Source organism: Carassius carassius, chromosome 15 (assembly GCF_963082965.1).
Source record: "Carassius carassius chromosome 15, fCarCar2.1, whole genome shotgun sequence".
Lineage (NCBI taxonomy): Eukaryota > Metazoa > Chordata > Actinopteri > Cypriniformes > Cyprinidae > Carassius > Carassius carassius.
The window spans coordinates 19,464,216-19,488,744 of record NC_081769.1 but is presented as its reverse complement, the minus strand read 5'-3'; the positions used below and the strand labels follow the sequence as shown (position 1 = coordinate 19,488,744).

The window sequence follows — 24,529 nt, the reverse complement described above, 5'->3', positions numbered from 1 at the left end:
TATCTTCAAAAGATTTCTGAACTTTGGCAAATTTTTCTCTAAAAAGAGATGATACGTCAAGGAGTATTGCATTATTTTTTTGTGCATTTTGTTATGTGGAAATGTTTAAATCTTGTAGTGTTACAATTAACCCTGCGTTTGTGCACTGCTCACCCTGTACATGTGAAATGCTTTTTACAAACCGTTTCCCGAACGAAAAAAGTGCACAGAGCTCAAACGGACGATAGAAATGAATGAACATGGCCTACCTGAAACCGTTTTCGTAACATTTGTTTTCTGGTGTATGCAATCTCATGCGGAATATAGTGTATTGAAGTGAGCAAGTTTTTCTCTTTTAATAATGCGGACCGATTGAACCTTTTAATGACATTGCTCTGAGACCTTCACTGTTATTACAACTCGTGCGCGCCCGCGCTTCAAAACACGCAAAGCACGCGGACTTAATTGCAATTCGAAAATCACACTAAGGATATTGCAGTCCTTATTAATGTTGGTGGGCTATATCATTGTGACGAGTGGGTTCCCGGTTCCCGCCTCCTCCTTCCCGTGATTGAGAAGTTTTTAATGTGTTAGACTGGTGCCGAAGCCTGGGAGGAAGGAGGGACGCGCTGCCGAAGATCCCTCGGCACTGAGGTGAATCCGCAGTGCCATCGAGTAGGGCGAAGGAGGATGCTCGAGGCGGTGGGCTGGAGTGAGTTGCCGGGGAGACGGACGCTCCTCTTTTGTATCCTTCCGATCTCCTCCGTGGTTCTCGAGACTGGTGAGTCGAGCAGGTGTCGCTCAATTCCAATCACTCCACCGGCCTCGCACCGTTCCCACTCGTCACTTTCGTGCAGCCCTAGACTGAACTGTGTGTGTGTGTGTCATTGAAACGCAAATTTAGCTGCAGCCAAGTGACTTTGTGCGACCCACCTTGTTCCATTCTGTGACCCACAAGTGGGTCGCGACCCACAGTTTGAAAACCCCTGCTATAAACAATTAACTAAACCGTTAGTCTTGCACTAAACGGGTCTCCCACTAGAGGTAGCCTACCCCTCTGGATAATTTTGACTGTATTTTGTAGCTCAAACGTGCTGAGAGCGCAAATATGAGCTTTTAAATACTTCATTCTAACACTTGTATCGTTAAATGTTTGGAGCTTCACTATGGCATATAACTTTAGCATTTTCACTGATCTTGGACTGTAGCTCTTCAAGAACACACTGCCAAAAATTTTAACGATAGTTTCTTAAAAAAAAAAAAAAAAAGACTAATGACAACAAACGAAGAAAAAAAATACATGCCACAATCATCATATGAGGCGACACCGCTTATAAAGAAGTTGATGTAGTCCATCTACAGCACAGCATACGTAAGAGCGCTACTTCAGAGTGAACAGTTTCAGAGCGCCTACCCACAGACCAGGTCAAATGCTGAGGCGCGTACACTGGAACTGGAAGTTCGCAGGTTGGAGCGCGCATTTCGTTCTTCACTCTGTGCTTTGAAATAGCTACTTCTTGACTACAGCGTGCTATGCCTTCCGAAATTTTGGTTGGAAAGGGGGAAGGAAAGGATGGAGAACAAGGCGACTGATGTCTGTATGGGCTGAAGACAAGAGCGCGCTATGGAGATGACCGCTCGTCTTGCGCACTTGGACACCAAGGTGGATGGCAGAAACTGTGATGGACTTGTCAACCACTACGGGGAAACGACGGAGATAAGAGTTCCGCTGTCTCACACGGGGAAGAGACTCAGTCCGATCGAGGGGGGAAATCTTTATAGACTGCGTGACAGAAAGTTCCTTTTGGAGGACAAGAAGCGCCTCTGTGCGTGGGCACTGGGAACCGCGCTGTTAGGAATTCTGCTGATGGTATTACATGCTGAGCTGTGCCCAGTAGTGTATCATCCAGTAAGTAGATCTACAGCTATAGTGAGATACAGAAAACAGTAGTGCGATTGAGAAACCGAGTGGTTTATTTGATGGATGGAGCACCAGTTTTGAGCTCTAGAGAGTTGAATGGTATTCAGTAAAGAGAAATATCACCCACATTTAAAAGAAAAAAAGACAAAAAAATTTTTTTTTATAAAACGTTCCGAAATTACGCTTGGTTGAAATATGCATAGCTAATTCTAATTTAGTTGTGTGGAACTAAAACGTCGTTGCTGAATTAATCAAAATCTTAACTGTTTTGTTAAACTGTAAAAAGTGGATACATGCACAATTGCTACTTTATCTAACCCTTGAAATGACTTTAACTGGAGTACATTAGGCTGATTAAGTGATCTATTAAATAATATTTTTTGGCAAAACACGTTCATTTAGGGAGCTCGAGGACCTACGGGATTGGCCGAACATACACGGAAAAACACGAGATAGTCTACTCTTCGTTAACTTTCACCAGTCAAAATACCTCGGGCACTTCTCTGAGGTCAGTGCGGGTCGTGATACACACAAACGCCTTTACACATCAGTAGAGTTCCTTTCATTTCGTTCGAACCCATGACCTTGGTGTTGCTAGCACCTTGCTCTTCTGTTTTCAGTATGAAACAGTCACGTATATTTTGGATTGCGTTAATATATCCCTAGAGCCAGTTTCACGAAAAATTCTTAGGAATGAAATCTTATTAAGCACAATTTTTATATTTTGTTAAATAAGTCTGTTATATAAAAAAAGGAAACAATATTTGCCCTTAGGGGCATTCTTACCAACACCTTGGAATGTAATCTAAAGAAAATTCCTAAAATGTTTAGAACATTTTTTAATGTAAGGAAAAAAAAACAGATTTTTTAAAGAAAATATTTGAGAAATTAAGAGTTAAATTAAAAAAAACTGTACTAAGGAACATTCTTACAAACTTCCTTAATTCATCTTTTAGAAATTTCTTAACTTTATTTTTTTTAGATTATTATTTTATTTTTCACTTATCTGGCCCCTGCTCTGATTTCCATTTCATAAATGTATGAAAACACTAATTGGAAGACCTCATTAAATGTATGTTATATTATTATAAAAGGAATCTGAATGCATCAACTGTTTTTAAACTCTTTACCCATATTTACAATGGTTAGATGAGTGTGGTAGAAAATCATTATTTTTTAAAAACCTATTAACAAAACGTTCTACATCTTACATTAAGACCTTTATAAAATGCATTACGCTTAGTTTCTGCAGCCTCACAATGTATAACAGTCAACACGGGTGACTAAAGAGTTTCAACATCCTCACTGACAACTAATCAGCATTTTCATCTCTGTTTTCTTGATTTGCTCTAGCAAGTTTCTTCCCATAATTTTTGGACATATTGCTTAAAACTTATTTTTGATTATACTGCTTCAGACAATTTAGAGAAAGAATTAATTTACACATCCAAAGCATAGCTTTCTTCTGCAACTATGACGGTGTATTTAAACTTACCATTCTCATGGAAACCAAATTATACAGGATAAGCAGCTATTTATGCAAGTTTTTCCACATTTTGTCCCCCTCCCTTTCTGCTGCTCCGACTGCCTATTGCATCTTTCCACACCATTTAGTGCATAATTAGCGCCTGTTTGAATAATGGATTTGAGTTTTGACCTCAAACAGGACATAAGCACTATGCTGATTTTCACGTGCTGTTCTGTCCACATACAATGGTGATTGAAGTGGGCAAAACAAACTTCAGCACTGCCCTCTGTAAATTTTACTTGCTGTTTCCTTAATGTTGGTGTGTTGCATTCACATACATCAGCATAGACACAGAGAAATCATTCGTAATTTTTTGGAACCAAAATTTGTTAGAAATCTTTATAATGCTGCGTATGCAATTCAAACCAACAATGCAACCATATATACCTAGTATCACTATAAATTGTTTCTATAAATGCTTTAGACTTTGGGTTTAAATGGATTGTTCACCCAAAAATGAAAATTCTGACACAAAAGAAGATATTATAAATAATGTTGATAACCAAACAGTCAGTGGTCTCCAGTATTGGGGGAAACATTTTTTTATGGAAGTTAATGGCTAAAAGGAACTGTTTAGTTGCCAAATTTCTTTAAAATATCTTTTTTGTGTGTGTTCAACAGATAAAAGACACTAATACAGGTTTGGCACAACTCAAGAGGGATGTCAGATTAAATGATGACAGATTATTCATTTTTGGGCTGAACTATCGCTTAAGGATAAATCGAACAGAACTATGTACATGAAGTTGCCAAGTCTGTATACATCCCAAAGCATGCACGGATTGGATGTATAACCTATGCAATGGAAGTTTCCTCCCTAAGTGCACCTGGTCTTATTAAACAACGTTCGTTATGCCAGATTTCACTCTATGAAATGTGGTCTCTCATATTAAATTCAGTAATTGATGTCTTTATGAAAACACATGGCCAAGCAGTTCAAGCAGTTCTTCTTCAAAATGTCAGAATCATCTGTAGTGCATAGAATGATTTCTTGGCCACAGAGGGGTTTCACAGAATTCCAACTGATGCAGGACACCTTGCTTAACATGTAAACTGACAAGGAACCTGATCCATAAAACTATCATACTATCATTTTATCAGAATATAATATTTGCCCATTTTCTTCTGCTCAAAAACAGTTGCATAGCAATTTATATATTTGTATTATTTTCGTTGTACTGGCATGGAGAAGGAACACATGCTAACAGAACGATCTTACAGGCAAGATAATTTAAGCTCACCATTCTCTTGGAAAACAGGTTATGCAGGAAAATTGGCTATTTATGCAAGTTTTTCCACATTTTCCCTCCCTACCTCCCCTTTGCGTTGTTCACACTGCCTACGGTCATATTGCATCTTTCCACATCATTTAGTGCATAATTAGTACCCGTTTGAATAATGGATTTGAGTTTTGACCTCTAATGGTATATAAGCTTGATGCCGATTTTCATGTGCTATCCTCCCCACATAACACGGTCACTGGAGTGAGCAAAGCAATCTTAAATAGGATTCTAAAAATGTTAAATTGCTCATTGCGTTCCACATCTTTCAACAGGAAGCACCTGCCTCATTTTATTTAAACCAAATGTAATAATTATACAGATGAAATTACAGTGAAATGCTGTAACTTTAGACTATTAAATGTTTATCAGTTGTATTAACTAGTATTTTTCAGTTCTTGTGTTGAAAATTAGTATCAACACTGTAACCTTTTTGTGTAATTCACTCTCATTCTCTTTGTTTTGTCTGTTCTCTCCAGGGATCCATATATGCCCTCTCAATAAATGGTCTCATCAGTTTCTCCACAGGGTGTTTGCTCATTCTCATCATCGCCTTCCATTATAAAGACATCAGAGTGAGTGTTTTTGTCCAATCTGAAACAACTGAATTTCCTCTTTTTAATGTCTGATGAAAGTACTCTTAAAGGTACAGTTCACTCAAAAATGACAATTCTGTCATCATTTATTCACTCTCATGTCATTCCAAATTTCTATGACCTTTTTTTTCTGTGTAACACAAACAAAGATATATTTTCCCATACAATGAAAGTTGACTTTCATTGTATAGACACAAACAGTTTCAAATATTTAGCTGGTTAATCTCGCAATTAAAATTTTTCTGTGAACTATCCCTTTAAGAAATTCTTGAAGGCGTTTAAAATGATTTGGTACAATTGTTAGTTTCGTTCTTGTTCTTTATGTTTGAATGTCATACTAATTAGAATGGAATGCCACTTGATGTCATCTGTGTTGACAACTACAAAAGAAAACAAACACAAGTACACATTGACATGTGTGATGTCATGTCCTTATGAGAGGAGTTAAAGGTGTTAAATAGTGTAGCCCAATGCATTGGAAGATTCCTACCCTTAACCATTACTAACTCAACTTCTTTAGTCATTTGTTCTGGAAAATACTAACTGTAGTTTCAAATTGTAATACAAACTGTAGTGTATGTTGCATTTGGTTAAGCAAGAAAGAATAATTACTAAATAGAAAATTGAATGAGGCCAGTGAAAGAAACCTGACTAAATTTTAACAGCAACAAATTTCATAGCAGAGGATCTACAAGTGCAGTATATTGTGAGGAGCAGATGGGGCTTATCTGAACCCCTCACCCAGATTGAGCAATTTGGGGCTAAAAGGACCTCAAGTACAAAAAAAAGTCAGTCAGTTACACTTCACTTTAGTCACAAAAGAGTCAGTTACACTTCACTTTAGTGTGACTCATTTGGTTAAACAAAAGCAAAGACGAAAAAGAACTGAGAAAGTATATGTATCAGAGGTGTAACGGTACTCGTCCCAAACCTTCACAGTACGGACATCACGGTTCGGTTCATGCGTCAGATGACGAATACAGTCAATCACAGGCAATACAGGAAATAACAGAAGAAACCCAAAACAAGAACAGTGAGTTCAGATGGCATGCCGGCTATAAATCGGAACCAGTTTTTAGTTTTATTTAGGTCGATTTATATTCTAGAATTGTACACAAACTGTATTGCAATCATTTTGCAAAATGTAGTTTGTGTAGAATTTTTATGAGGTCTGTAAAGAGGAGAAAATGCTGTATCAGGCAGATTTGCGATGCTCCAAATATAGCAAGACTAATATGTGGGGGTTTATATTAATGTATCTTTGAGAGGAGCTGACCATCTTCAGAAATGTTTCAATGTTTTTTTTTTATCATCTTACTGTCATATAATGCATATTAAATTTTGTTTATAAGCACAGCTGCTTTGTTTACAGCGGTAACCAAGGAAACGCTGTATCGCTTGCTGTTCCATAAGCACCACCTGCTGTCAGAGAATAAATCAGCACTTTCATTCAGTACGCCTGCTGTTTTTGTTTTGTGCAGGTGTCTTATGTAGCATAATTTCACAAATCTAAAGTCAGACCATTCTATTTTTGCTTTATATCTTGAAATTATACAATCTAATTCAAATAAAAAACAACTGTTCGTGCTGTTCATGTATGTAGCACTACTGTGTTTTCAAAATAATAATAATAAAAGAACATTTCCTGTTGTGCCAAGCTTGTATCAAAGAGTGAGCCCAAAACCGAGGTACTTACCAAACCATGATTTCTGCGTACCGTTACACCCCTAATATATATGTATTCTATTATATGTATGTTTGTGCCATGTTAATGTTTGTCTACTAAAATCTGATGTACTTTGAGAAAGCATGACATTTGGCCAAAATCCCCCAGCAGTCTTAAGTACCTCAGCACATGTCTCCATCGGTCCACCTGCTTTTACATGGTCTCACATCTCTCTCAGTTCAGCCCATCCCCCACCCTATTCCCTGTGCCCGACATTCATGGGACAAAACCTTTGACTGTCTGCAGCTGGAATAATAGATTAACTCCTATTGAAGTAAAAAAAAGTAAGATTTCATATGGGCTGATATATTCAGTATGGTACACTGAAATATTTATACTATACTCCAGATTAAGGGCAATGCATGTGCAAGTGGGTTGATTAAGGTCACTATTGAGTATTAGTTGTTTAAGTTGTGATTCCCATCGAAGCAGGAACTTATGCAACATCATGTTGCAGTAATGTTATCAGTAGTGTACAACAAGACAAAAAGTTTTTTTTCTTCTGGTCTTTTTTTATGAAGTATATATGAAGCAACATCATTTGTTGTACGAGAATTTGTATTAATAATTTGTAAGTTTGTGGATTTCCTGGGAATCAAAGCCATGATCTTATTCTAGTCATAGTGCCATGCTCTGTTCTACTGTTTGAGCTACAGGAACACTTTCTAAAAGTTAATGTATTTTTACTTAAACACATATTGACCAGTGTCTTTATAGACACTGCATATACACATGCAGACAGCTTGTTTCACTTATTTGCTTTAAAAAGCAAATGAATGCATTAGAAAGAACATTTCCACCAGTGCACGTGCATTTCTAAGAAGAAAACTCTAAATTGTGAGGTATACTGTCGTGGCCAAAAGTTTTGAGAATTACATAAATATTGGAAAAGTTGCTGCTTAAGTTTTAATAATAGCAATTTGCATATACTCCAGAATGTTATGAAGAGTGATCAGATGAATTGCATAGTCCTTCTTTGCCATGAAAATTAACTTAATCCCAAAAAAACCTTTCCACTGCATTTCATTGCTGTCATTAAAGGACCTGCTGAGATCATTTCAGTAATCGTCTTGTTAACTCAGGTGAGAATGTTGACGAGCACAAGGCTGGAGATCATTATGTCAGGCTGATTGGGTTAGAATGACAGACTTGACATGTTAAAAGGAGGGTGAAGCTTGAAATCATTGTTCTTCCATTGTTAACCATGGTGACCTGCAAAGAAACGCGTGCAGCCATCATTGCGTTGCATAAAAATGGCTTCACAGGCAAGGATATTGTGGCTACTAAGATTGCACCTAAATCGACAATTTATAGGATCATCAAGAACTTTAAGGAAAGAGGTTCAATTCTTGTAAAGAAGGCTTCAGGGCATCCAAGAAAGTCCAGCAAGCGCCAGGATCGCCTCCTAAAGAGGATTCAGCTGCGGGATCGGAGTGCCACCAGTGCAGAGCTTGCTCAGGAATGGCAGCATGCAGGTGTGAGCGCATCTGCACGCACAGTGAGGCCAAAACTTTTGGAAGATGGCCTGGTGTCAAGAAGGGCAGCAAAGAAGCCACTTCTCTCCAAAAAAAACATCAGGGACAGATTGATCTTCTGCAGAAAGTATAGTGAATGGACTGCTGAGGACTGGGGCAAAGTCATATTCTCCGATGAAGCCCCTTTCCGATTGTTTGGGGCATCTGGAAAAAGGCTTGTCCGGAGAAGAAAAGGTGAGCGCTACAATCAGTCCTGTGTCATGCCAACAGTAAAGCATCCTGACACCATTCATGTGTGGGGTTGCTTCTCATCCAAGGAAGTGGTCTCACTCACAATTCTGCCCAAAAACACAGCCATGAATAAAGAATGGTACCAAAACACCCTCCAACAGCAACTTCTTCCAACAATCCAACAACAGTTTGGTGAAGAATAATGCATTTTCCAGCACGATGGAGCACTGTGCCATAAGGCAAAAGTGATAACTAAGTGGCTCGGGGACCAGAATGTTGAAATTTTGGGTCCATGGCCTGGAAACTCCCCAGATCTTAATCCCATTGAGAACTTGTGGTCAATCCTCAAGATGCGGGTGGACAAACAAAAACCCACTAATTCTGACAAACTCCAAGAAGTGATTATGAAAGAATGGGTTGCAAAGAATTGAGAGCATGCCCAGTCGAATTGCAGAGGTCCTGAAAAAAAAAGGGCCAACACTGCAAATACTGTCTCTTGGCATAAATGTCATGTAATTGTCGATAAAAGCCTTTGAAACGTATGAAGTGCTTGTAATTATATTTCAGTACATCACAGAAACAACTGAAACAAAGATCTAAAAGCAGTTTAGCAGCAAACTTTTTGAAAACTAATATTTATGTAATTCTCAAAACTTTTGGCCACAACTGTACATTCACAGTTACAAGAAAAATATCAGAAAAGTCTCAATGATATCTTTCTTTTTTCTTTAATCAAGATTGTATATATTAATATATTGACAACTCTAATATTTTTTTTTTTTCAATATTTGTTGTTTTATGACTTTAACAAAGCAAAATCAAAACCTTACTAACACTACTGCAGAACCTGATTTTACCAAGTTATGACATGTTCCTGGGACAACATCTTTGTTGACCCTGGAACAACATTTTGATTAACCAATCAGATTTGAATAACAAGTTTATAAATTTTGTGAAGTTTACGCTTATAATCACTGTTAGGTGCTTGTACATCCGTGTCATTCATCTATCATTTCCTCTGATTTTAAGGATCACTCATGGTTAAGGTTAGGTTTAGGTGTAGGGATATGGTCAAGACTACATTTTTTGAGTAACATGTTGTTCCAGGGTCAACAAAATATGTTGACCTAGGAACACATCTAACTCAGCAATATCAAGACGTGCAACACTACTACATTTCTATTGTGATTAGATTACAGTAAGGTATGGTTAATTACATTACAGTTTATAAGTTAGAGTATTTTGTGAGGTTTAAGTATTATGAATTTTCTTCTCTAAACCATGTCTTTTTTGCCAAAGTAAAGTTTTATTAATTTAAAATGCTTTAAATGTTTGATCAAAGTACCTAGAATTCCATGTCTTGACATGGCAGCGAATGACCTCATGGATGAGGAAACGTTTGCAGTGCAGAGTGATAGAAGTTTTCAGATTATGCAGCAGCTGGAAATGGTGCAATAAGTGTAGCAGGAAAATGTAAGCAACAGTCACAATTACAACCAAATTCTGGTCCACGTACTTTTCAAATCGTCTGTGGTAATTCAAGACGACTGTTGATTTATATGGTGTTACTCATTTTCAGCTCTAAGTTATGTTTAAGGTTTTTTGTGTCATGTAATTAATGAGCCATTTAATTGTGATTTATGGTTTCAAGTAGTTTCACTGACACGCTTGTCCTTCACAAGCAAAACAGTTTACAGCTGGACGTCCTATCAGGGAGGGCAGGGCTGTGTTTGTTTTGGCCCCGTTCTTACAGTGAATCAAGAACGTCTTGCTCACTCTCTCGTCTCTGCCATTCTTTGTTAATCATTGCTTCCTTATGAGATCAATCAAGTGATTCTCTTGTTGATACGCATGCTGCCTCTGTTTTTCTTTCCTTTCTTCAAGCTTTTCATCATTGACCACAATCAGGTGGACTGGCGCATTGCCATGACCAGTAACCGGGTGCTCAGCATCTCCCTGGAGCTCGTTGTCTGCACTATCCATCCCGTGGCTATCTACCTGAGGCCCAATATGGAGGACACACTCGGGGGGAAGCCGGTGCAAAATTCCTCCACCCCCCTCTGCTTGTCCTCCAGTCACAAAGAAATCATGCTGGATGTGGAGCTGCTGCTGTCGGCCCTCATGTTCCTCAGACTGTATCTCGTGCACAGAGCCGTCCTGCTACACAGCAAGGTGCTCCTCAGCGCCTCGTACAGGAGCATCGGCTCCCTCAATAACATCAACTTCACCTTCCGCTTTGTGCTCAAGGTGCTAATGAACAAGTATCCGGCCCGCACGCTGCTGGTCTTCATTATGTTCTTCTGGCTCTCCGCGGCTTGGATGCTGCGACTGTGCGAAAGGTACAGAACGTGCAATTATTTGTGGAGAAACACAAACACTTATGCAACTGTATTTATTTTGTTTTTCCATTCGCTCATTAGAAACAGCTCATTAAGTGTTATCATACTTCTTCTGATGTTGATGGTCAATTTGAGTTGTGATCATACGTTTCTTACTAATAGATTTATTTCAGGAACAAACAAATTGCTCTTCAGCACCAGCTCGTTACTGACTGTCAAATTTTGAATAATACATTCTAGTTTGGTTGTCATGGCAAGGATGAGTCATTCATTAGCACTGTTGTCTTTTCTGCAACAAATCGTTTGAAAGTTTCAATCAGTTGAAGTTTTGCACAATACATGTCTTTCGTTTATTTACATAGCCGCTCTCTGTCTCCACCTACAGGCAGCAGCAGGTAGAGACAGGTGGCATGGACTCCGCACTGTGGCTCATAGCCATCACCTTCCTCACAGTGGGATATGGAGATGTGGCCCCTCACACCAGATGTGGCAAGGTGGTGTGTCTCCTTACAGGCGTCATGGTAAATAAACTCTTAACTAACTCTTAATTATTAGTCATGTTTCTAGAGATCTCCTGCTGTTCTTTCACATAAGATCATTTTGAGACAAATGCTATAAATGATCTAATTCTCAACAAAATAATGAAATCGCTTTTGTTGTACTATGTACTAGGACAAACACTCCTACTGTTTCACTTAACTCTATTTCTTTGGTTTATTAAAGAAATAAAATATGTTTAGTATTATCATATGACGTTTTACCTCATTTAGGTACTAATATGCACCTTTTAGTGGTAAATAAAGTACAAAGGTGTACCTTTTGAAAAGGTACATCCCCAGTTACAGCTTTTGTACCCTTTTTCTGAGAATGATATGCATCATTAGCTCCTGACTGTGACTGAAATAGCAACGAGAATTTAGCCTGAAAACTCTGTGTCTGTGTGTATGTGTGATTTAGTCAGCTATATTGGTGGTCAGTATACACTGAACAAAATTATAAACACAACACTTTTGTTTTTGCCCGCATTTTCATGAGCTGAACTCAAAGATCTAAGACTTTTTCTATGTACATATGTACACCGAAAACCAGTCAGTATCTGGTGTGACCACCATTTGCCTCATGCAGTGCAGCACATCTTCATTGCATAGAGTTGATCAGGTTGTTGATCGTGGCCTGTAGAAAGTTGGTCCACTCCTCTTCAATGGCTATGCGAAGTTGCTATATATTGCCAGGAACTGGAACATACTGTCATACGCCGATCCAGAGCATCCCAAACATGCTGAATGGGTGACATGTCCAGTGAGTATGCTGGCCATGAAAGAACTGGAATGTTTCCAGCTTCCAGGAATTGTGTACAGATCATTGCAACATGGGGCCGTGCATTATCATGCTGCAACATGAGGTGATGGTCATGGATTAATGGCACAACAATGGGACTCAGGATCTCTTCACGGTATCTCTGTGCATTCAAAATGCCATCAGTAAAATGCACCTGTGTTCATTGTCCATAACATGCTCCTGCCCATACCATAACCCCACCACCACCATGGGCCACTAGATCAACGCTGACATCAGGAAACCACTCACCCACACGACGCAATACATGCTGTCTGCCATCTGCCCTGTACGACGAGCATGCAGATGATGAGGATGACAAGCATGCAGATGAGCTTCCCTGAGACGGTTTCTGACAGTTTGTGCTGAAATTCTTTGGTTATGCAAACCGATTGTCCAGGTGGCTGGTCTCAGATGATCTTGGAGGTGAAGATGCTGGATGTGGAGGTCCTGGGCTGGTGTGGTTACACGTGGTCTGCGGTTGTGAGGCCGGTTGAATGTACTGCCAAATTCTCTGAAACACCTTTGGAGACGGCTTATGGTAGAGAAATTAACATTCAATTCATGGGCAAAAGCTCTGGCGAACATTCCTGCAGTCAGCATGCCAATTGCACGCTCCCTCAAAACTTGCGACATCGAGTGGCCTTTTATTGTGGCCAGCCTAAGGCACACTTTTGCAATAATCATGCTGTCTAATCAGCATCTTGATATGCCACACCTGTGAGGTGGATGGATTATCTCGGCAAAGAAGAAGTGCTCACTAACACAGATTTAGACAGATTTGTGAACAATATTTCAGAGAAATAGGTCTTTTGTGCACATAGAAAAAGTCTTAGATATTTGAATTCAGCTCATGAAAAATGAGGGCAAAAACAAAAGTGTTGCGTTTATAATTTTGTACAGTGTATGTATGCAATATATCATCACAACAAAAACACAGTGTGAGCTGTAATGTCACAAGAAATGACTCTCACGCACGGTTCGTTTTAATAAGTAAGCAAAAAATTCACAAAACTGATTTCAGACTCGCTCGTGAGCTGGTGCCAGGTATCAGAGTTACTTAGTAAGTGAATCATTTAGAGTCGTTACTGAGCTGACAACTGACTCCCTCATGAGTAATTTCCCAGCTTTGTCCTGTTAGAAATGAACTGTAACTGTGCAGCATACTTTAGATGAACATTTTACTGACCTGCTGATCACATGATAACGTGTAATTAAAGATACATATTCACAACATGGTTCAATCAATTAATAACAATCCTAGCAAGTGTATATTTGACTTCTAAGTCATTTGTCTCATAAATGGAACCCAGCTGCACTGGTGTATCAGTGTCTGCAGTTGCTGCAGCTTCTACTTCATCACATTTAAAGCATTGTGACTGAGTTATGAGATCCACGTCCATCTGGACATACTTTTTGTACAGCTAAAGCTGTTCTTCCTCCCTTCCTGACAGCGACACTGGACTCCAAAGGGATTCCAGTGATGCTGTGTTGGCAGGCTCATTGATGAAGGATGGAGATTATAATTTCAATAGAATCACAGTGTGTGACATCTTTCACATCTCAGTCACATGATTAATAAACAAGGTTGTCTGAATTACTAATAAAATATTCATCAAATCATTTTTTGTTTGTCATACATTGTACCCTGAATATCATATACACTTAAAAAATACTTTAAATGTGGACCCTCAGGCCTTGTGTGTGTGTGTGTGTGTGTGTGTGTGTGTGTGTGTGTGTGTGTGTGTGTGTGTGTGTGTGTGTGTGTGTGTGTGTGTGTGTGTGTGTGTGTGTGTGTGTCTGGGTGTATCTGAGCATAGAGTTCAGTAAGTGAAGAAGGGAGGGAATGGCTTAGCAATATGATACACAGATTGTTTTGTCTGTAAACCAAGTACTTTGGTTACACCCGTACAAGATCATTTCAGACCGAATGATTGAAAATGATAAGTCGATACATATTAATTTCATGGCAAAAGTTCATAACAAGTAGCTTTATTAAACGTTATTATTTAATATTTCATATTATTATATTTTAGGTCGCTGTGATTTTGCCAAGTAACACATCTTTTGATGATCCTGGATCAACATTATTGTCCAAAAATATAGACTTAACCCAATCCCTTCCCTTAAACCTAACCGTACCCATAATTTATTTCTAAAATCAGTGGGAAATGATAGCTGATTAACAAGGGTGTAGAAGAACCTAACCCTGATTGTAAGCCTAAAACAGATATTTCCTTAAAAGTTATATCTCAATTCTGATTGGTTGATTGGGATGTTGTTCCAGGATCAACAAGGATGTTGATCCAGGAACATTTTGTGCTTGGCAAAATCACACTCACCTATATTTTAAATTTTAATAAAATATATTATATTATGTTAACATAAATATTAAAAAAATATTAGTTCTTAGGGTCAAATGGTAGTTTTTATTTGATAATAAGTTAAATATTTATATTAAAATGATATAATAAAAGTGTTTGGTAACACTTTATAATAAAGTCCGATTGTTAACGCATTTACTAACATTAACTAACAATGAGCAAAATACATTTGTTTGTGGTATTTATTCATCTTTGTTAACATTAGTGTACAGCTTTTGATTTTAATGATGTATTATTTAACGTTGAACATAAAACATTAACTGAGATTAATGAATGCTTTATTAGTATTTTTCATTGTTAGTTGGTGATAACTATTGTAGCTATAGTGAACAAATGTTCACAGTGACAGTAAGAGCGCATGCCAGTATGTTTATTAAGGGGGTTAAGTTTCCAGCTTCTCTCTGACTAGGGAACTGCATCTGCACTGGACTGTCCACCCCTCTCTTCTCTCCATCCCTCATTTCCGATCAGGACAGATAAGCCGGCAGGATAGGAGCATGGGGCTCACACGACAGGAGCATGGGGCTAATGCCAAACCCAGACACCTCCCTGACACAGTGGAAAATAATCCTTCACTCCTCTCTCTCTCTCTCCCTGGCTCAGTGTTTTTATAAGCTTTCCCCCTTATTTTAGGGAAAACTTTCCACCATTGCCATTTTTAGGTGGTTTATAGCATTTGGCGCCACTAGATCAGGAGGGTGTGCAAACCTGTGCCCAAGACTTGGAAAACCAGAAAAAAGTTTCCTAATCCAGTTGGAACAGTATACGGGTGTTCATTAGTGTGGGATAGCCCTCTCACCTGTAGCTCATTCAACATGCCTGGCTGCCCCCTGTCAATGCCTCCTATCACTTTCTCCACATAAAGATGAGACTTTAATGACTTTCCAGTGTCAGGACCAGCTTCCATCACCTGTTACCTATCAAGTGGAAGTGTGACGGAGCATCTGTGTGTGTGTGTGTTTGTCTTGCATCCAACACCTCCACCGCAAAAATGTATATATTCTTAATCAGTCGTTTTCTCTTGTTGCCCAAAAAGATAAATATAATTGAGTAATTGAGGGAAAAAGCTGTTAAATGGCTGGTTATAAAGAGGGTTATTATAGTTAACTTAAACTAAAACCATAAAACATTTTTGTTGATTAAAATAAAGTTTAACTGAAACAAAACAAAAACATAAACTTATTTTATTTCAGATACACTGATGAACTAAAACAAATAAAACTGAAATAAAAATGACTAAAAACAATATCATTAAAAACCTAAGTAATAATTACTAAAGTACTAATTATATTATTACATAATTCAATTTTATAATAACATTTTTTATTGAAAACGTTATAATTAAAATGAAAATATATAGATAAAACTCAGTTAAAATATGAATATAAATTATAATAGTATCCCAATCATACTAAAATAACCTTGGTTATAAATTAGAAATTGTTTGCTTTAAGCTTAAACTTGGAAAAAGGAAAAAGAAAAAAGGTACAAACAATTAGATAATTGCCAGTTGCATAAGAAGCTTAATTCAAGCTATATTCTCTGAAAAAATTTCTTAATAGCTTAATTCAAGTCAAGTTTATTTATAATACTCATTGTTGCATGTATTTAATATAGTTTACATTTTGTGATGATAAAAGCAATGTTGGGATATGCTATTGTATACTGTTTTTTTTCATGATTATGTTGTATAGATACAATGCATTTTGGCAGCAACCTTTGTGAAAAATGATAGTAGTATTAAAGCTTTTGCCCTTTGCATTGATTAATTCTTGCTTACTAAGATGATTGACTAAGGGGAGTTCTGTAAATAAACTTCAACATTTTCCTTGACTGCTGTGAATAATCAACTATGGAAAAACTGTAAGCCTTTGTGTTTTCAGAACTTTTAGTCAATACCATGAAGAAACCTTAAAGCGATGCTAACTACACTTTCTCTCCATAACAACTAACTGGCTCTCTCTTTGTCTCCCTTTCTTTATCTCTCAATCATTTCTTTCTCTAATGCAACAAATTAAGGAGTTCAGGTAAATGAACTGTTTAGTATGAAATTACATGGAAACAATCTTCATAGAGACATAAACTTTCTTCCATTCTTCCAACTTTTCTTCCAAATTTTTTAAACTGATTTGAATCAAATAAATGCCATTGTATTTCATTCCTCCGAAAAATGATTTATACACTTTAAGAAGAATCTTTTTGTAATTCTGTGTACTCTCTGAATATCATTAACTCTGAATACTGAATACTTTATGCCTGAGTATATGTTTGGGATAATGAGACAGATGGTAACCATGCTCATGTCTATGTGTTTGTTGTCAGGGTGTGGCATGTACTGCTATGTTGGTAGCCGTCATGACTAAGAAACTGGCGCTTAACAAAGGGGAGAAACATGTGCATTTCTTCATGATGGACATTCAGATCTCCAAGCGGGTGAGCAAGACCGACCACCACATAAAACACCCCATTAATGGCACCCTCTTTCAATTCTTCATTGTCTTTTTGTCAACACCTATGTGTGCTTGGTTATTTCCTTATGACTGATTTGGTGGTCATAAGAAAGATACGTTAATGATAATCAGAGTTAGCCATTTGGGAATACTTAACTTAATCTTTAAAAATATGCCTCCGTTTCGGATGAGAAACATAAAAAGCAGTGACCCGGAGGATGCAGAGGCATGGATGGAAGCAGCGTTATTTTCCGCATCACGCCTGTGTTATGATTTCGGAGGCTTTTTAGCATATAATTTCTTTCCTTAAATAGGAAATTCCAAATAGCAGCACGGTGTGGGAAAATCCTTAGGATGGCCAGGGAGATGGCCGCTGAGCTCTTAATAATAGCCAACAGAAGGCGTCAAAGGGAGGAAACAATCAGGTTCATGTCAGGAAAACTTGTGTCAGTCCATGAGAAATTTAACTCAGTCAGTAAATAAGATGCACTGATGTGTGTCCGTTAGCATATGCACTGGAAAAGAGTAAAGGAGAGAAGGTGCCGAGGGCCGGATCTTGATGCTGAGGTGCCACTTGCACTCCTCTAACAGGATCCATCTGTTTGCTTATCAGAGGGAAGGAGCAGAGACCTCAAAATAAATGCATAGAGGAAGATGGTAGATGCTTAGAGTTTCCACAAATGCAAATGACTGCTTTGAGTGAGCAACCACTGACAGGTGTTTCTGAAAATGTACTTTCAGAGGATTATTCCAGGTTTTAAGCTTATCGACAGCATATTTGACATAAAAACAACAGTAACACTTTACCTAAAGCCTTTATGTATATGCATTATAATCTCATGAATAATTGTAATTACAGGTAATACATATAACACTTATATAATATATTACAACTCACATTATGATTCATTATAATGCCCTTTAATTATAACCCTTTATAATGCATTATAAATAAACGCTTTAAGTAAATTGTTATGACAAAAACTTTTCCTTGTCCATCATTTTCCAAATTCCCTGTATATGATCTGTGGGAAGCTGTCACATATTCTTCTGGACAGTTGACATTTTTTAGAATCATATTTTACATTAATATTGTTTTATTTATTCATTTATTTTATTAAATCATTCTCATATTTAATTGATTATAAAAATATAATTAAATAAAACTATATGTTATGTTATTTCTTAAATGTACAATTTATATACAAGCTAAATATAAATATTTGTTATGACGAGGAACTTCAAATAGAAGTGAATGCGGCCCAGGAAGCACTTATAGCTGTTAAGCTATTCATATCATTTTTTCTGTTATTTTAGGGATTCTGATGTTTTGTTGTCATGGACAAGTTGTAAAATTTGGTGATGTACAGTAAAAAAAAAAAAAAAAAGTAATAAACATTGTTTCCTTCTTGTAGCTATACTATGCTACTAATGTTCACAAACTGGCCTCATTTACTTTTATTGTGTTTGCCTTACTGTAGACCAGCTTTTGATTTGTTGTTTTTAAGAGAGGCAAGTGGAAATAGTTTTTGTGGTAATCAACATTATGCCACTAAAGGTGTCGATTGAGTTTCACTTGAACTGAGCCTAGAATATTAATTTTATTCATGAAGGCCTGAACCTATGTTTTTAACTTGGCAGAAGCCATATCCTGTCACACGGTGTTTGTGTGTGTGTGTGTGTGCATGCCACGGGTCCGACTCATCAGCCCCTGTGATGATTTACCTTGATGATACTTTAAAGGAAGACATCTGGACACAGTTGGACACTCTATTAATAACCACAAACACACAAAATTGCCAGGGAGCTGGTGACATCATTATGAGCAGGTCTTCAACAGGAAGACACACAGACAATAATAGATTCAAAGAAAGCAGAGAAATGTGTGATTAAAAAAAGCCCTTGACTGTCCGTAACCCACATCTTTATGATGGCTATTCTCCTCCTTAAATCACCCTCAAAATAACCATAACTTTCCCTTCCGTTCCCGTCTTTCCTTTTTTATTTTCATCAAGGCCGTCCCCTTAATAAACAGCAACAGTTTCCTTACATCCTGTCCAGATTTTCTAGTAATGCACTGCCATGTTATAATTTGTCATTAACACAATCATCATATTATAGTTAGCAAGTGTAGTTAAGCAGACAGCAGTCTGTACAGTATAGTTTCAGACAGTGTTTGACCAGCCATCATCTGAACAATGTAAACATGCCACTATTTACTTAAGGAATGTCCTACAGACTGTCAATATACTATCATTGTAGAGCTATGATGGATGGATTACTTATTACTCTAATCAAATTCTCTGTGACACAGATCCGGCACGCAGCAGCTAACGTGCTAAGAGAATGTTGGCTGCTGCATCGCACCACCCAGACAAAAGACAACAGCGGAGAGCATCGTCACCACCAGAGATGCCTGCTGGAGGCCATCCGTGTGTGAGTGATCCATTAAAGCCTTAGAGATTCACTAGGAGAGAAAGACAGAAGGTCTGTGGATAGCTGACATATACATTTTTCTTTTAAACAAATATATTCAATATTTTTTTTTATATATTATTATTTAAAATGTTTATGTAGAAAGATAGATATATAAACAATTTCTCTAATATCAATTTAAAACCCTTTAAATGTATTAATATATAATAATATAGAGCCTATAATTTAATACTTATATATTAGGGCTGGGCAAGTTAACGCGTTATCATCGCGTTATATGTTAACGTTATATGTTAACGCCTTCATTGATTAACTCAGTTTTTTTATTATTATGAATGTCCGTTGCTCCTGGGCTCTAAATCCACATACAGAAAAATCATGGGTCACAGCAGGGGATGCTCCCGATCAAATTATTTAGGCTAAGCATCAGCATTCACAAACCACTGTCCACTGTTATTTTTAACAGAAAACAATGAAACAAGCTCATAATCCCGACTTCATAAATGGGAAATAGGAATTTTCCGATAGCACGTGAAGACAGCGACTTGCTCATCACAGTAGAGTGAATCGTTTTGCTAACTTTGTGGTTTATTATGTTGAGTTGTATGGGACGCGGTGACACACGGCCCTCTCACAATATATTACACATCTATCACTTTTGCCACCCAGAAATATTCACACAATCATGCAGCACGTATCAGAAGATCTGCTCTCCGGTGTGGTTAGCACTCACACTCACTGACCTATATAGCTGAACCGAAAGTGTTTGCAAACCAAATGTTATTGCACTTTTGTTCATAGCAGTACTTTTAAATGAAAAAAGTGCACAATACCCTTCTTTTGAATGCATTATTAGTTTTGTGCACAACAATGCGATTAATTGCGATTAAACATGTTATTTTTTATTTAAAAATACACAATTAAGCAAACATATAATTTGACTAATTTTATAAATTATTATATTGAATTATAATATTTGTAATTTTTAATATTATACATGTTTTTTATACATAATTTTATTATATATATTAATTGTGACTTAAACATATGTAAACATATAATTTAAAATTTTATATATATATATATATATATATAATTTTATAAAGTTATATTTTTAGGTAAGATATGTATTTTATGCAGATTTTATGGAATTTTATATATCGGACTTTAGAGGAATAGATTATTTTTAATGCTATTTTGTGGACTTTTTAATAATTATTAACAAAACCGAAGTCTACATGTTTTCATATAAATTGTTTATATAACTTATTGTATGATATGTATGATAAAGTACACATTAAGATGCTAACTGTACCTCAAGCACCACATCAAAGCCATTTCCTGTAAATAAATATATGTAGAGGAAAGTTTTAACATGTTTAATATATAAATTAAACATTAGATGAGAATGAGCAAACTCGTGCAACAGTTAACCAATTAAACATCTTGTCCATCACCTGGAATATTTTATTATTTGAGCCCATGGTGATAGGACACTGATCATTTTCCACTTGGTCTTTTTTAATAAAATCTTTCATGACTTGTCAGTTCCACAGAGGTCACTTTATGCAGTGCGAAGCAGCTTGAATAAAATGTGGTCTTGTGATTGTTTATCTTGTGGTCATTGCGAGAATGGCAGTTTCCCCATCTCTCAGCTGATTGTTGACTGCTATTTTGTTTACAGTAAGTCCTGACATCTTCCTGCAGATAAGGGGCTGATTTGGGGGAGAGTGGCTCAGCTGGCTACCCTCTTTGGCTCCAGTTCCTTTATGACCAGTGAATAGGAAGCAGCAATGTGTGAATTTACACAGCGGCATTTAACATTGTTAATGACAGGAATCTGGCTCTTAGAATGTTCCATGTGTGCATGTATGAGATCCCTGTGTAACCGTGGATGGCCGTAAGGGTGGAGGGATTCTGACTTCCTGTTTTACAGTTAGCAGAACCACCAAAAATACTCTGGAAAGAAAGTGGGTGCCGCAGTGACAGCTAAAACAGCATGCCAGCAAGCAGACCGCCAAATAGTTAGGAGGTCATTCTGGTTTGTGATTTTCGGTCTGTTCCCTTTTTGCTCCCATGACACATGGACACTGGTCATTTCTGCATGCTTTGGCAGTTGCTGATGGTTCCCCTGCAATAACCGGTTTCCGTTTTGCTTTTTTTGGGACTTTATTCAGAGACATCTGCAAGTAGGCCTACTGCAAAAAATACACAAATGTACTGCTAAAACTTTCGTTATGAAAGTTTGCAAATTAAAGCAAAAATTCTGAATTTAACCCTGAAAATGACCTCAAAAACCTACATGAATACAAAAATGTTAAATTTACATTTACATTACATTTGTTGATTACCAATAAATAAATTCAGTTGAACTAATTATAAATAGAACTTATGTATGTTTATGTGAGAAATGTTTGCACACATGAAAAAAGAGGCCTATCCATTGATAAAATCACTTGAAAATGATAGTTACAAAAATAATAATAATAATATATAAAATCATGTCACAAATCACATTTCTGACAAATACAGGGAGTATCAATGAATTGAATATTACTCTAGACAAAACTTGTCAAAAATACCAGTCAAGATTCTGAGAAATGCACAGAGGTCATTTTGACCAAATATTGTTATTGTAACAAAACATTTAATTGTTGATTAAAATAAATTGAAATCAAATAAATATAACCCCAAAATGTTAATCTTAAATAAAAATGAGAAATGTTGCCTTGGCAACTAACTGAAATAAAATAAGAGTACTAACATGTTATTTAATAATACTAAAATTTAATAATTAATATAATATTATCTAATTATACTAAAATAGCACTGTTTTGACACCCAGCAGTTGCTAAAAATATAATTTTTATGACCCAATGGCCAGCACATATACATGACATTGCTGATTTAAATTAGATTTAGGAAGACTACATGGAATATTAAGTAATTGAAGCATTATGGAGGAAAATATTCCACAAAAACTTAAAAAAATATTTTTTTTTTGCATTCTGTGATATCTAAAGCCTGACATCTCCTACATAGGGGAGAAACCAAGCTGACTAGAGTTCTGTTAAAACCATTGTACCAAAATGTAATGCATTTTTCCCTGTCTCGACTAGATTTCGTCACCTGCGACTGAAGCATAGGAAGTTAAGGGATAATGCCAGTGAGATGGTGGATCTCTCAAAGGTAAGTCAGACATACATCAGACTCATGTCTAGGTCAATTTGCCTGAAAAAAAGGCATTCGTGTAACCCAGACATATAAATGATCAGTGAAACCATAAAAATTTCTGTAAAAACTACCTTAAAGGGTTAGTTCATCCAAAAATGAAAATTATGTCATTAATAACTCACCCTCATGTCGTTCCAAACCCGTAAGACCTCCGTTCATCTTCGGAACACAGTTTAAGATATTTTAGATTTAGTCCGAGAGCTTTCTGTCCCTGAAAGTGTGTGTACGGTATACTGTCCATGTCGAGAAAGTTAATAAAAACATCATCAAAGTAGTTCATGTGACATCAGAGGGTCAGTTAGAATTTGTTAACGCATCGAAAATACATTTTGGTCCAAAAATAGCAAAAACTACAATTTTATTCAGCATTGTCTTCTCTTCCGGGTCTGTTGTGCGTTCACAACACTGCTGTGACGCTGCTGACATGTTATCTTTGTTATTGAGTGCACCAGAAAACACGTCAGCAGCTCTTGTGTGATACAGCTGTGTACATAAAAAGATAAACAAGATCTTTCTGTTTCAGAAGCTATATCTCCTAATTGTTTTGAGAAAGAAACATGACCAAACTTTTAAAGTCTTTATGATATTGATATGCTTAATATGGGGGGGGGGGGGGGTCATCTTACACACATGAAAGACAGCTAATACCAAGCTTTTATCTGAAAATGCCCTTTTCTTCAAACAGATGCAGATGATCATGTGTGATCTGAGTGCAAACTGGAACAGCTCTTACCATGAGCTTGAGCAGCGAATCATCTCTATGGAGCAGAAGCTGGACGAGCTGGGACACTCCTTCCAAATCACCTCTGAGCTGCTCACACAGGCACTACATTGCCGCAGACTGGACCACAGGTAATGCCGACAAAAACTTTTATTTGCTTGACCTGATCGAGTAGGTTTATACAAGTCTGGATCTATTTCTATACAGGTGACCTGTGACATCTCTCTTGAAGGCTAATATAGTCTTCGTCTTCTGAGTGTTCTCCAATCAAGCCTCTTGAACTGATGGAGGAACTTTATGATGAACTTCGAAAGGATTAAGAGCAGCAACAACCATAGCAGACATTGTTTTATTTTGAACAGACGTTCTGTCGCGTGTATTTATGAACACTTCCTCAGTGCTCCAAACATGAACTTTTGAAAAGGTTATTTTGGTTATTTTAAACTTTTGAGTTTCAGTTTATGATTGATACTGAAACTATGAGATGGGGATTCTGGTGTTACACAAAGGAACAAATTTAGATTACTTGTTAGTCAATTGCACAGGCCTCGATGTGATTTATATCAGTGTGTGAAAGTCACAGAAGGAATGTGAAATTGAAAAAAAAAAGTGAAATAAATTCAGTCTTTCTATAGTTCCTGTTCCTAGATGAGACTGGGGAAGTTAATCTTAATCAAACTGAAGAAAACACCTTAACTTGAGAAGTTCATCTCAGAATTGGGAAATATGAATCATGCTGAGCAACTTGATAATAACTTTATGACTCTAATTTGATATGCTATTGTTCAGTTATGTCCATTCAACCTGGTAATGACACATTGATGAACGCCTCTGTAACTTGCTGGCAACTTTCTCAAAGGTAAGTCAGATAAATTGTCATTATTAAATTGTCAA

General features: G+C 37.0%; 1 protein-coding gene across 2 annotated transcripts; it reads left to right on the top strand.

The window, feature by feature from the left end:
• The first annotated feature begins 1,236 nt into the window (after positions 1 to 1,236).
• LOC132158413 (intermediate conductance calcium-activated potassium channel protein 4-like) lies at positions 1,237 to 24,529 on the top strand. Of its 2 annotated transcripts, XM_059567825.1 has the most exons (9): positions 1,237 to 1,888; positions 5,188 to 5,283; positions 10,621 to 11,075; positions 11,461 to 11,596; positions 17,117 to 17,227; positions 19,559 to 19,680; positions 22,800 to 22,869; positions 23,600 to 23,766; positions 23,843 to 24,529. In XM_059567825.1, the coding sequence occupies exons 1-9, from the start codon at positions 1,604 to 1,606 to the stop codon at positions 23,844 to 23,846; spliced, it is 1,446 nt and encodes a 481-aa protein (XP_059423808.1). In that variant the 5' UTR covers positions 1,237 to 1,603; the 3' UTR covers positions 23,847 to 24,529. The 2 variants fall into 2 exon arrangements, with proteins under 2 accessions (XP_059423808.1, XP_059423809.1); XM_059567826.1 differs by lacking the exon at positions 17,117 to 17,227 and having other exon boundaries at positions 23,600 to 24,529.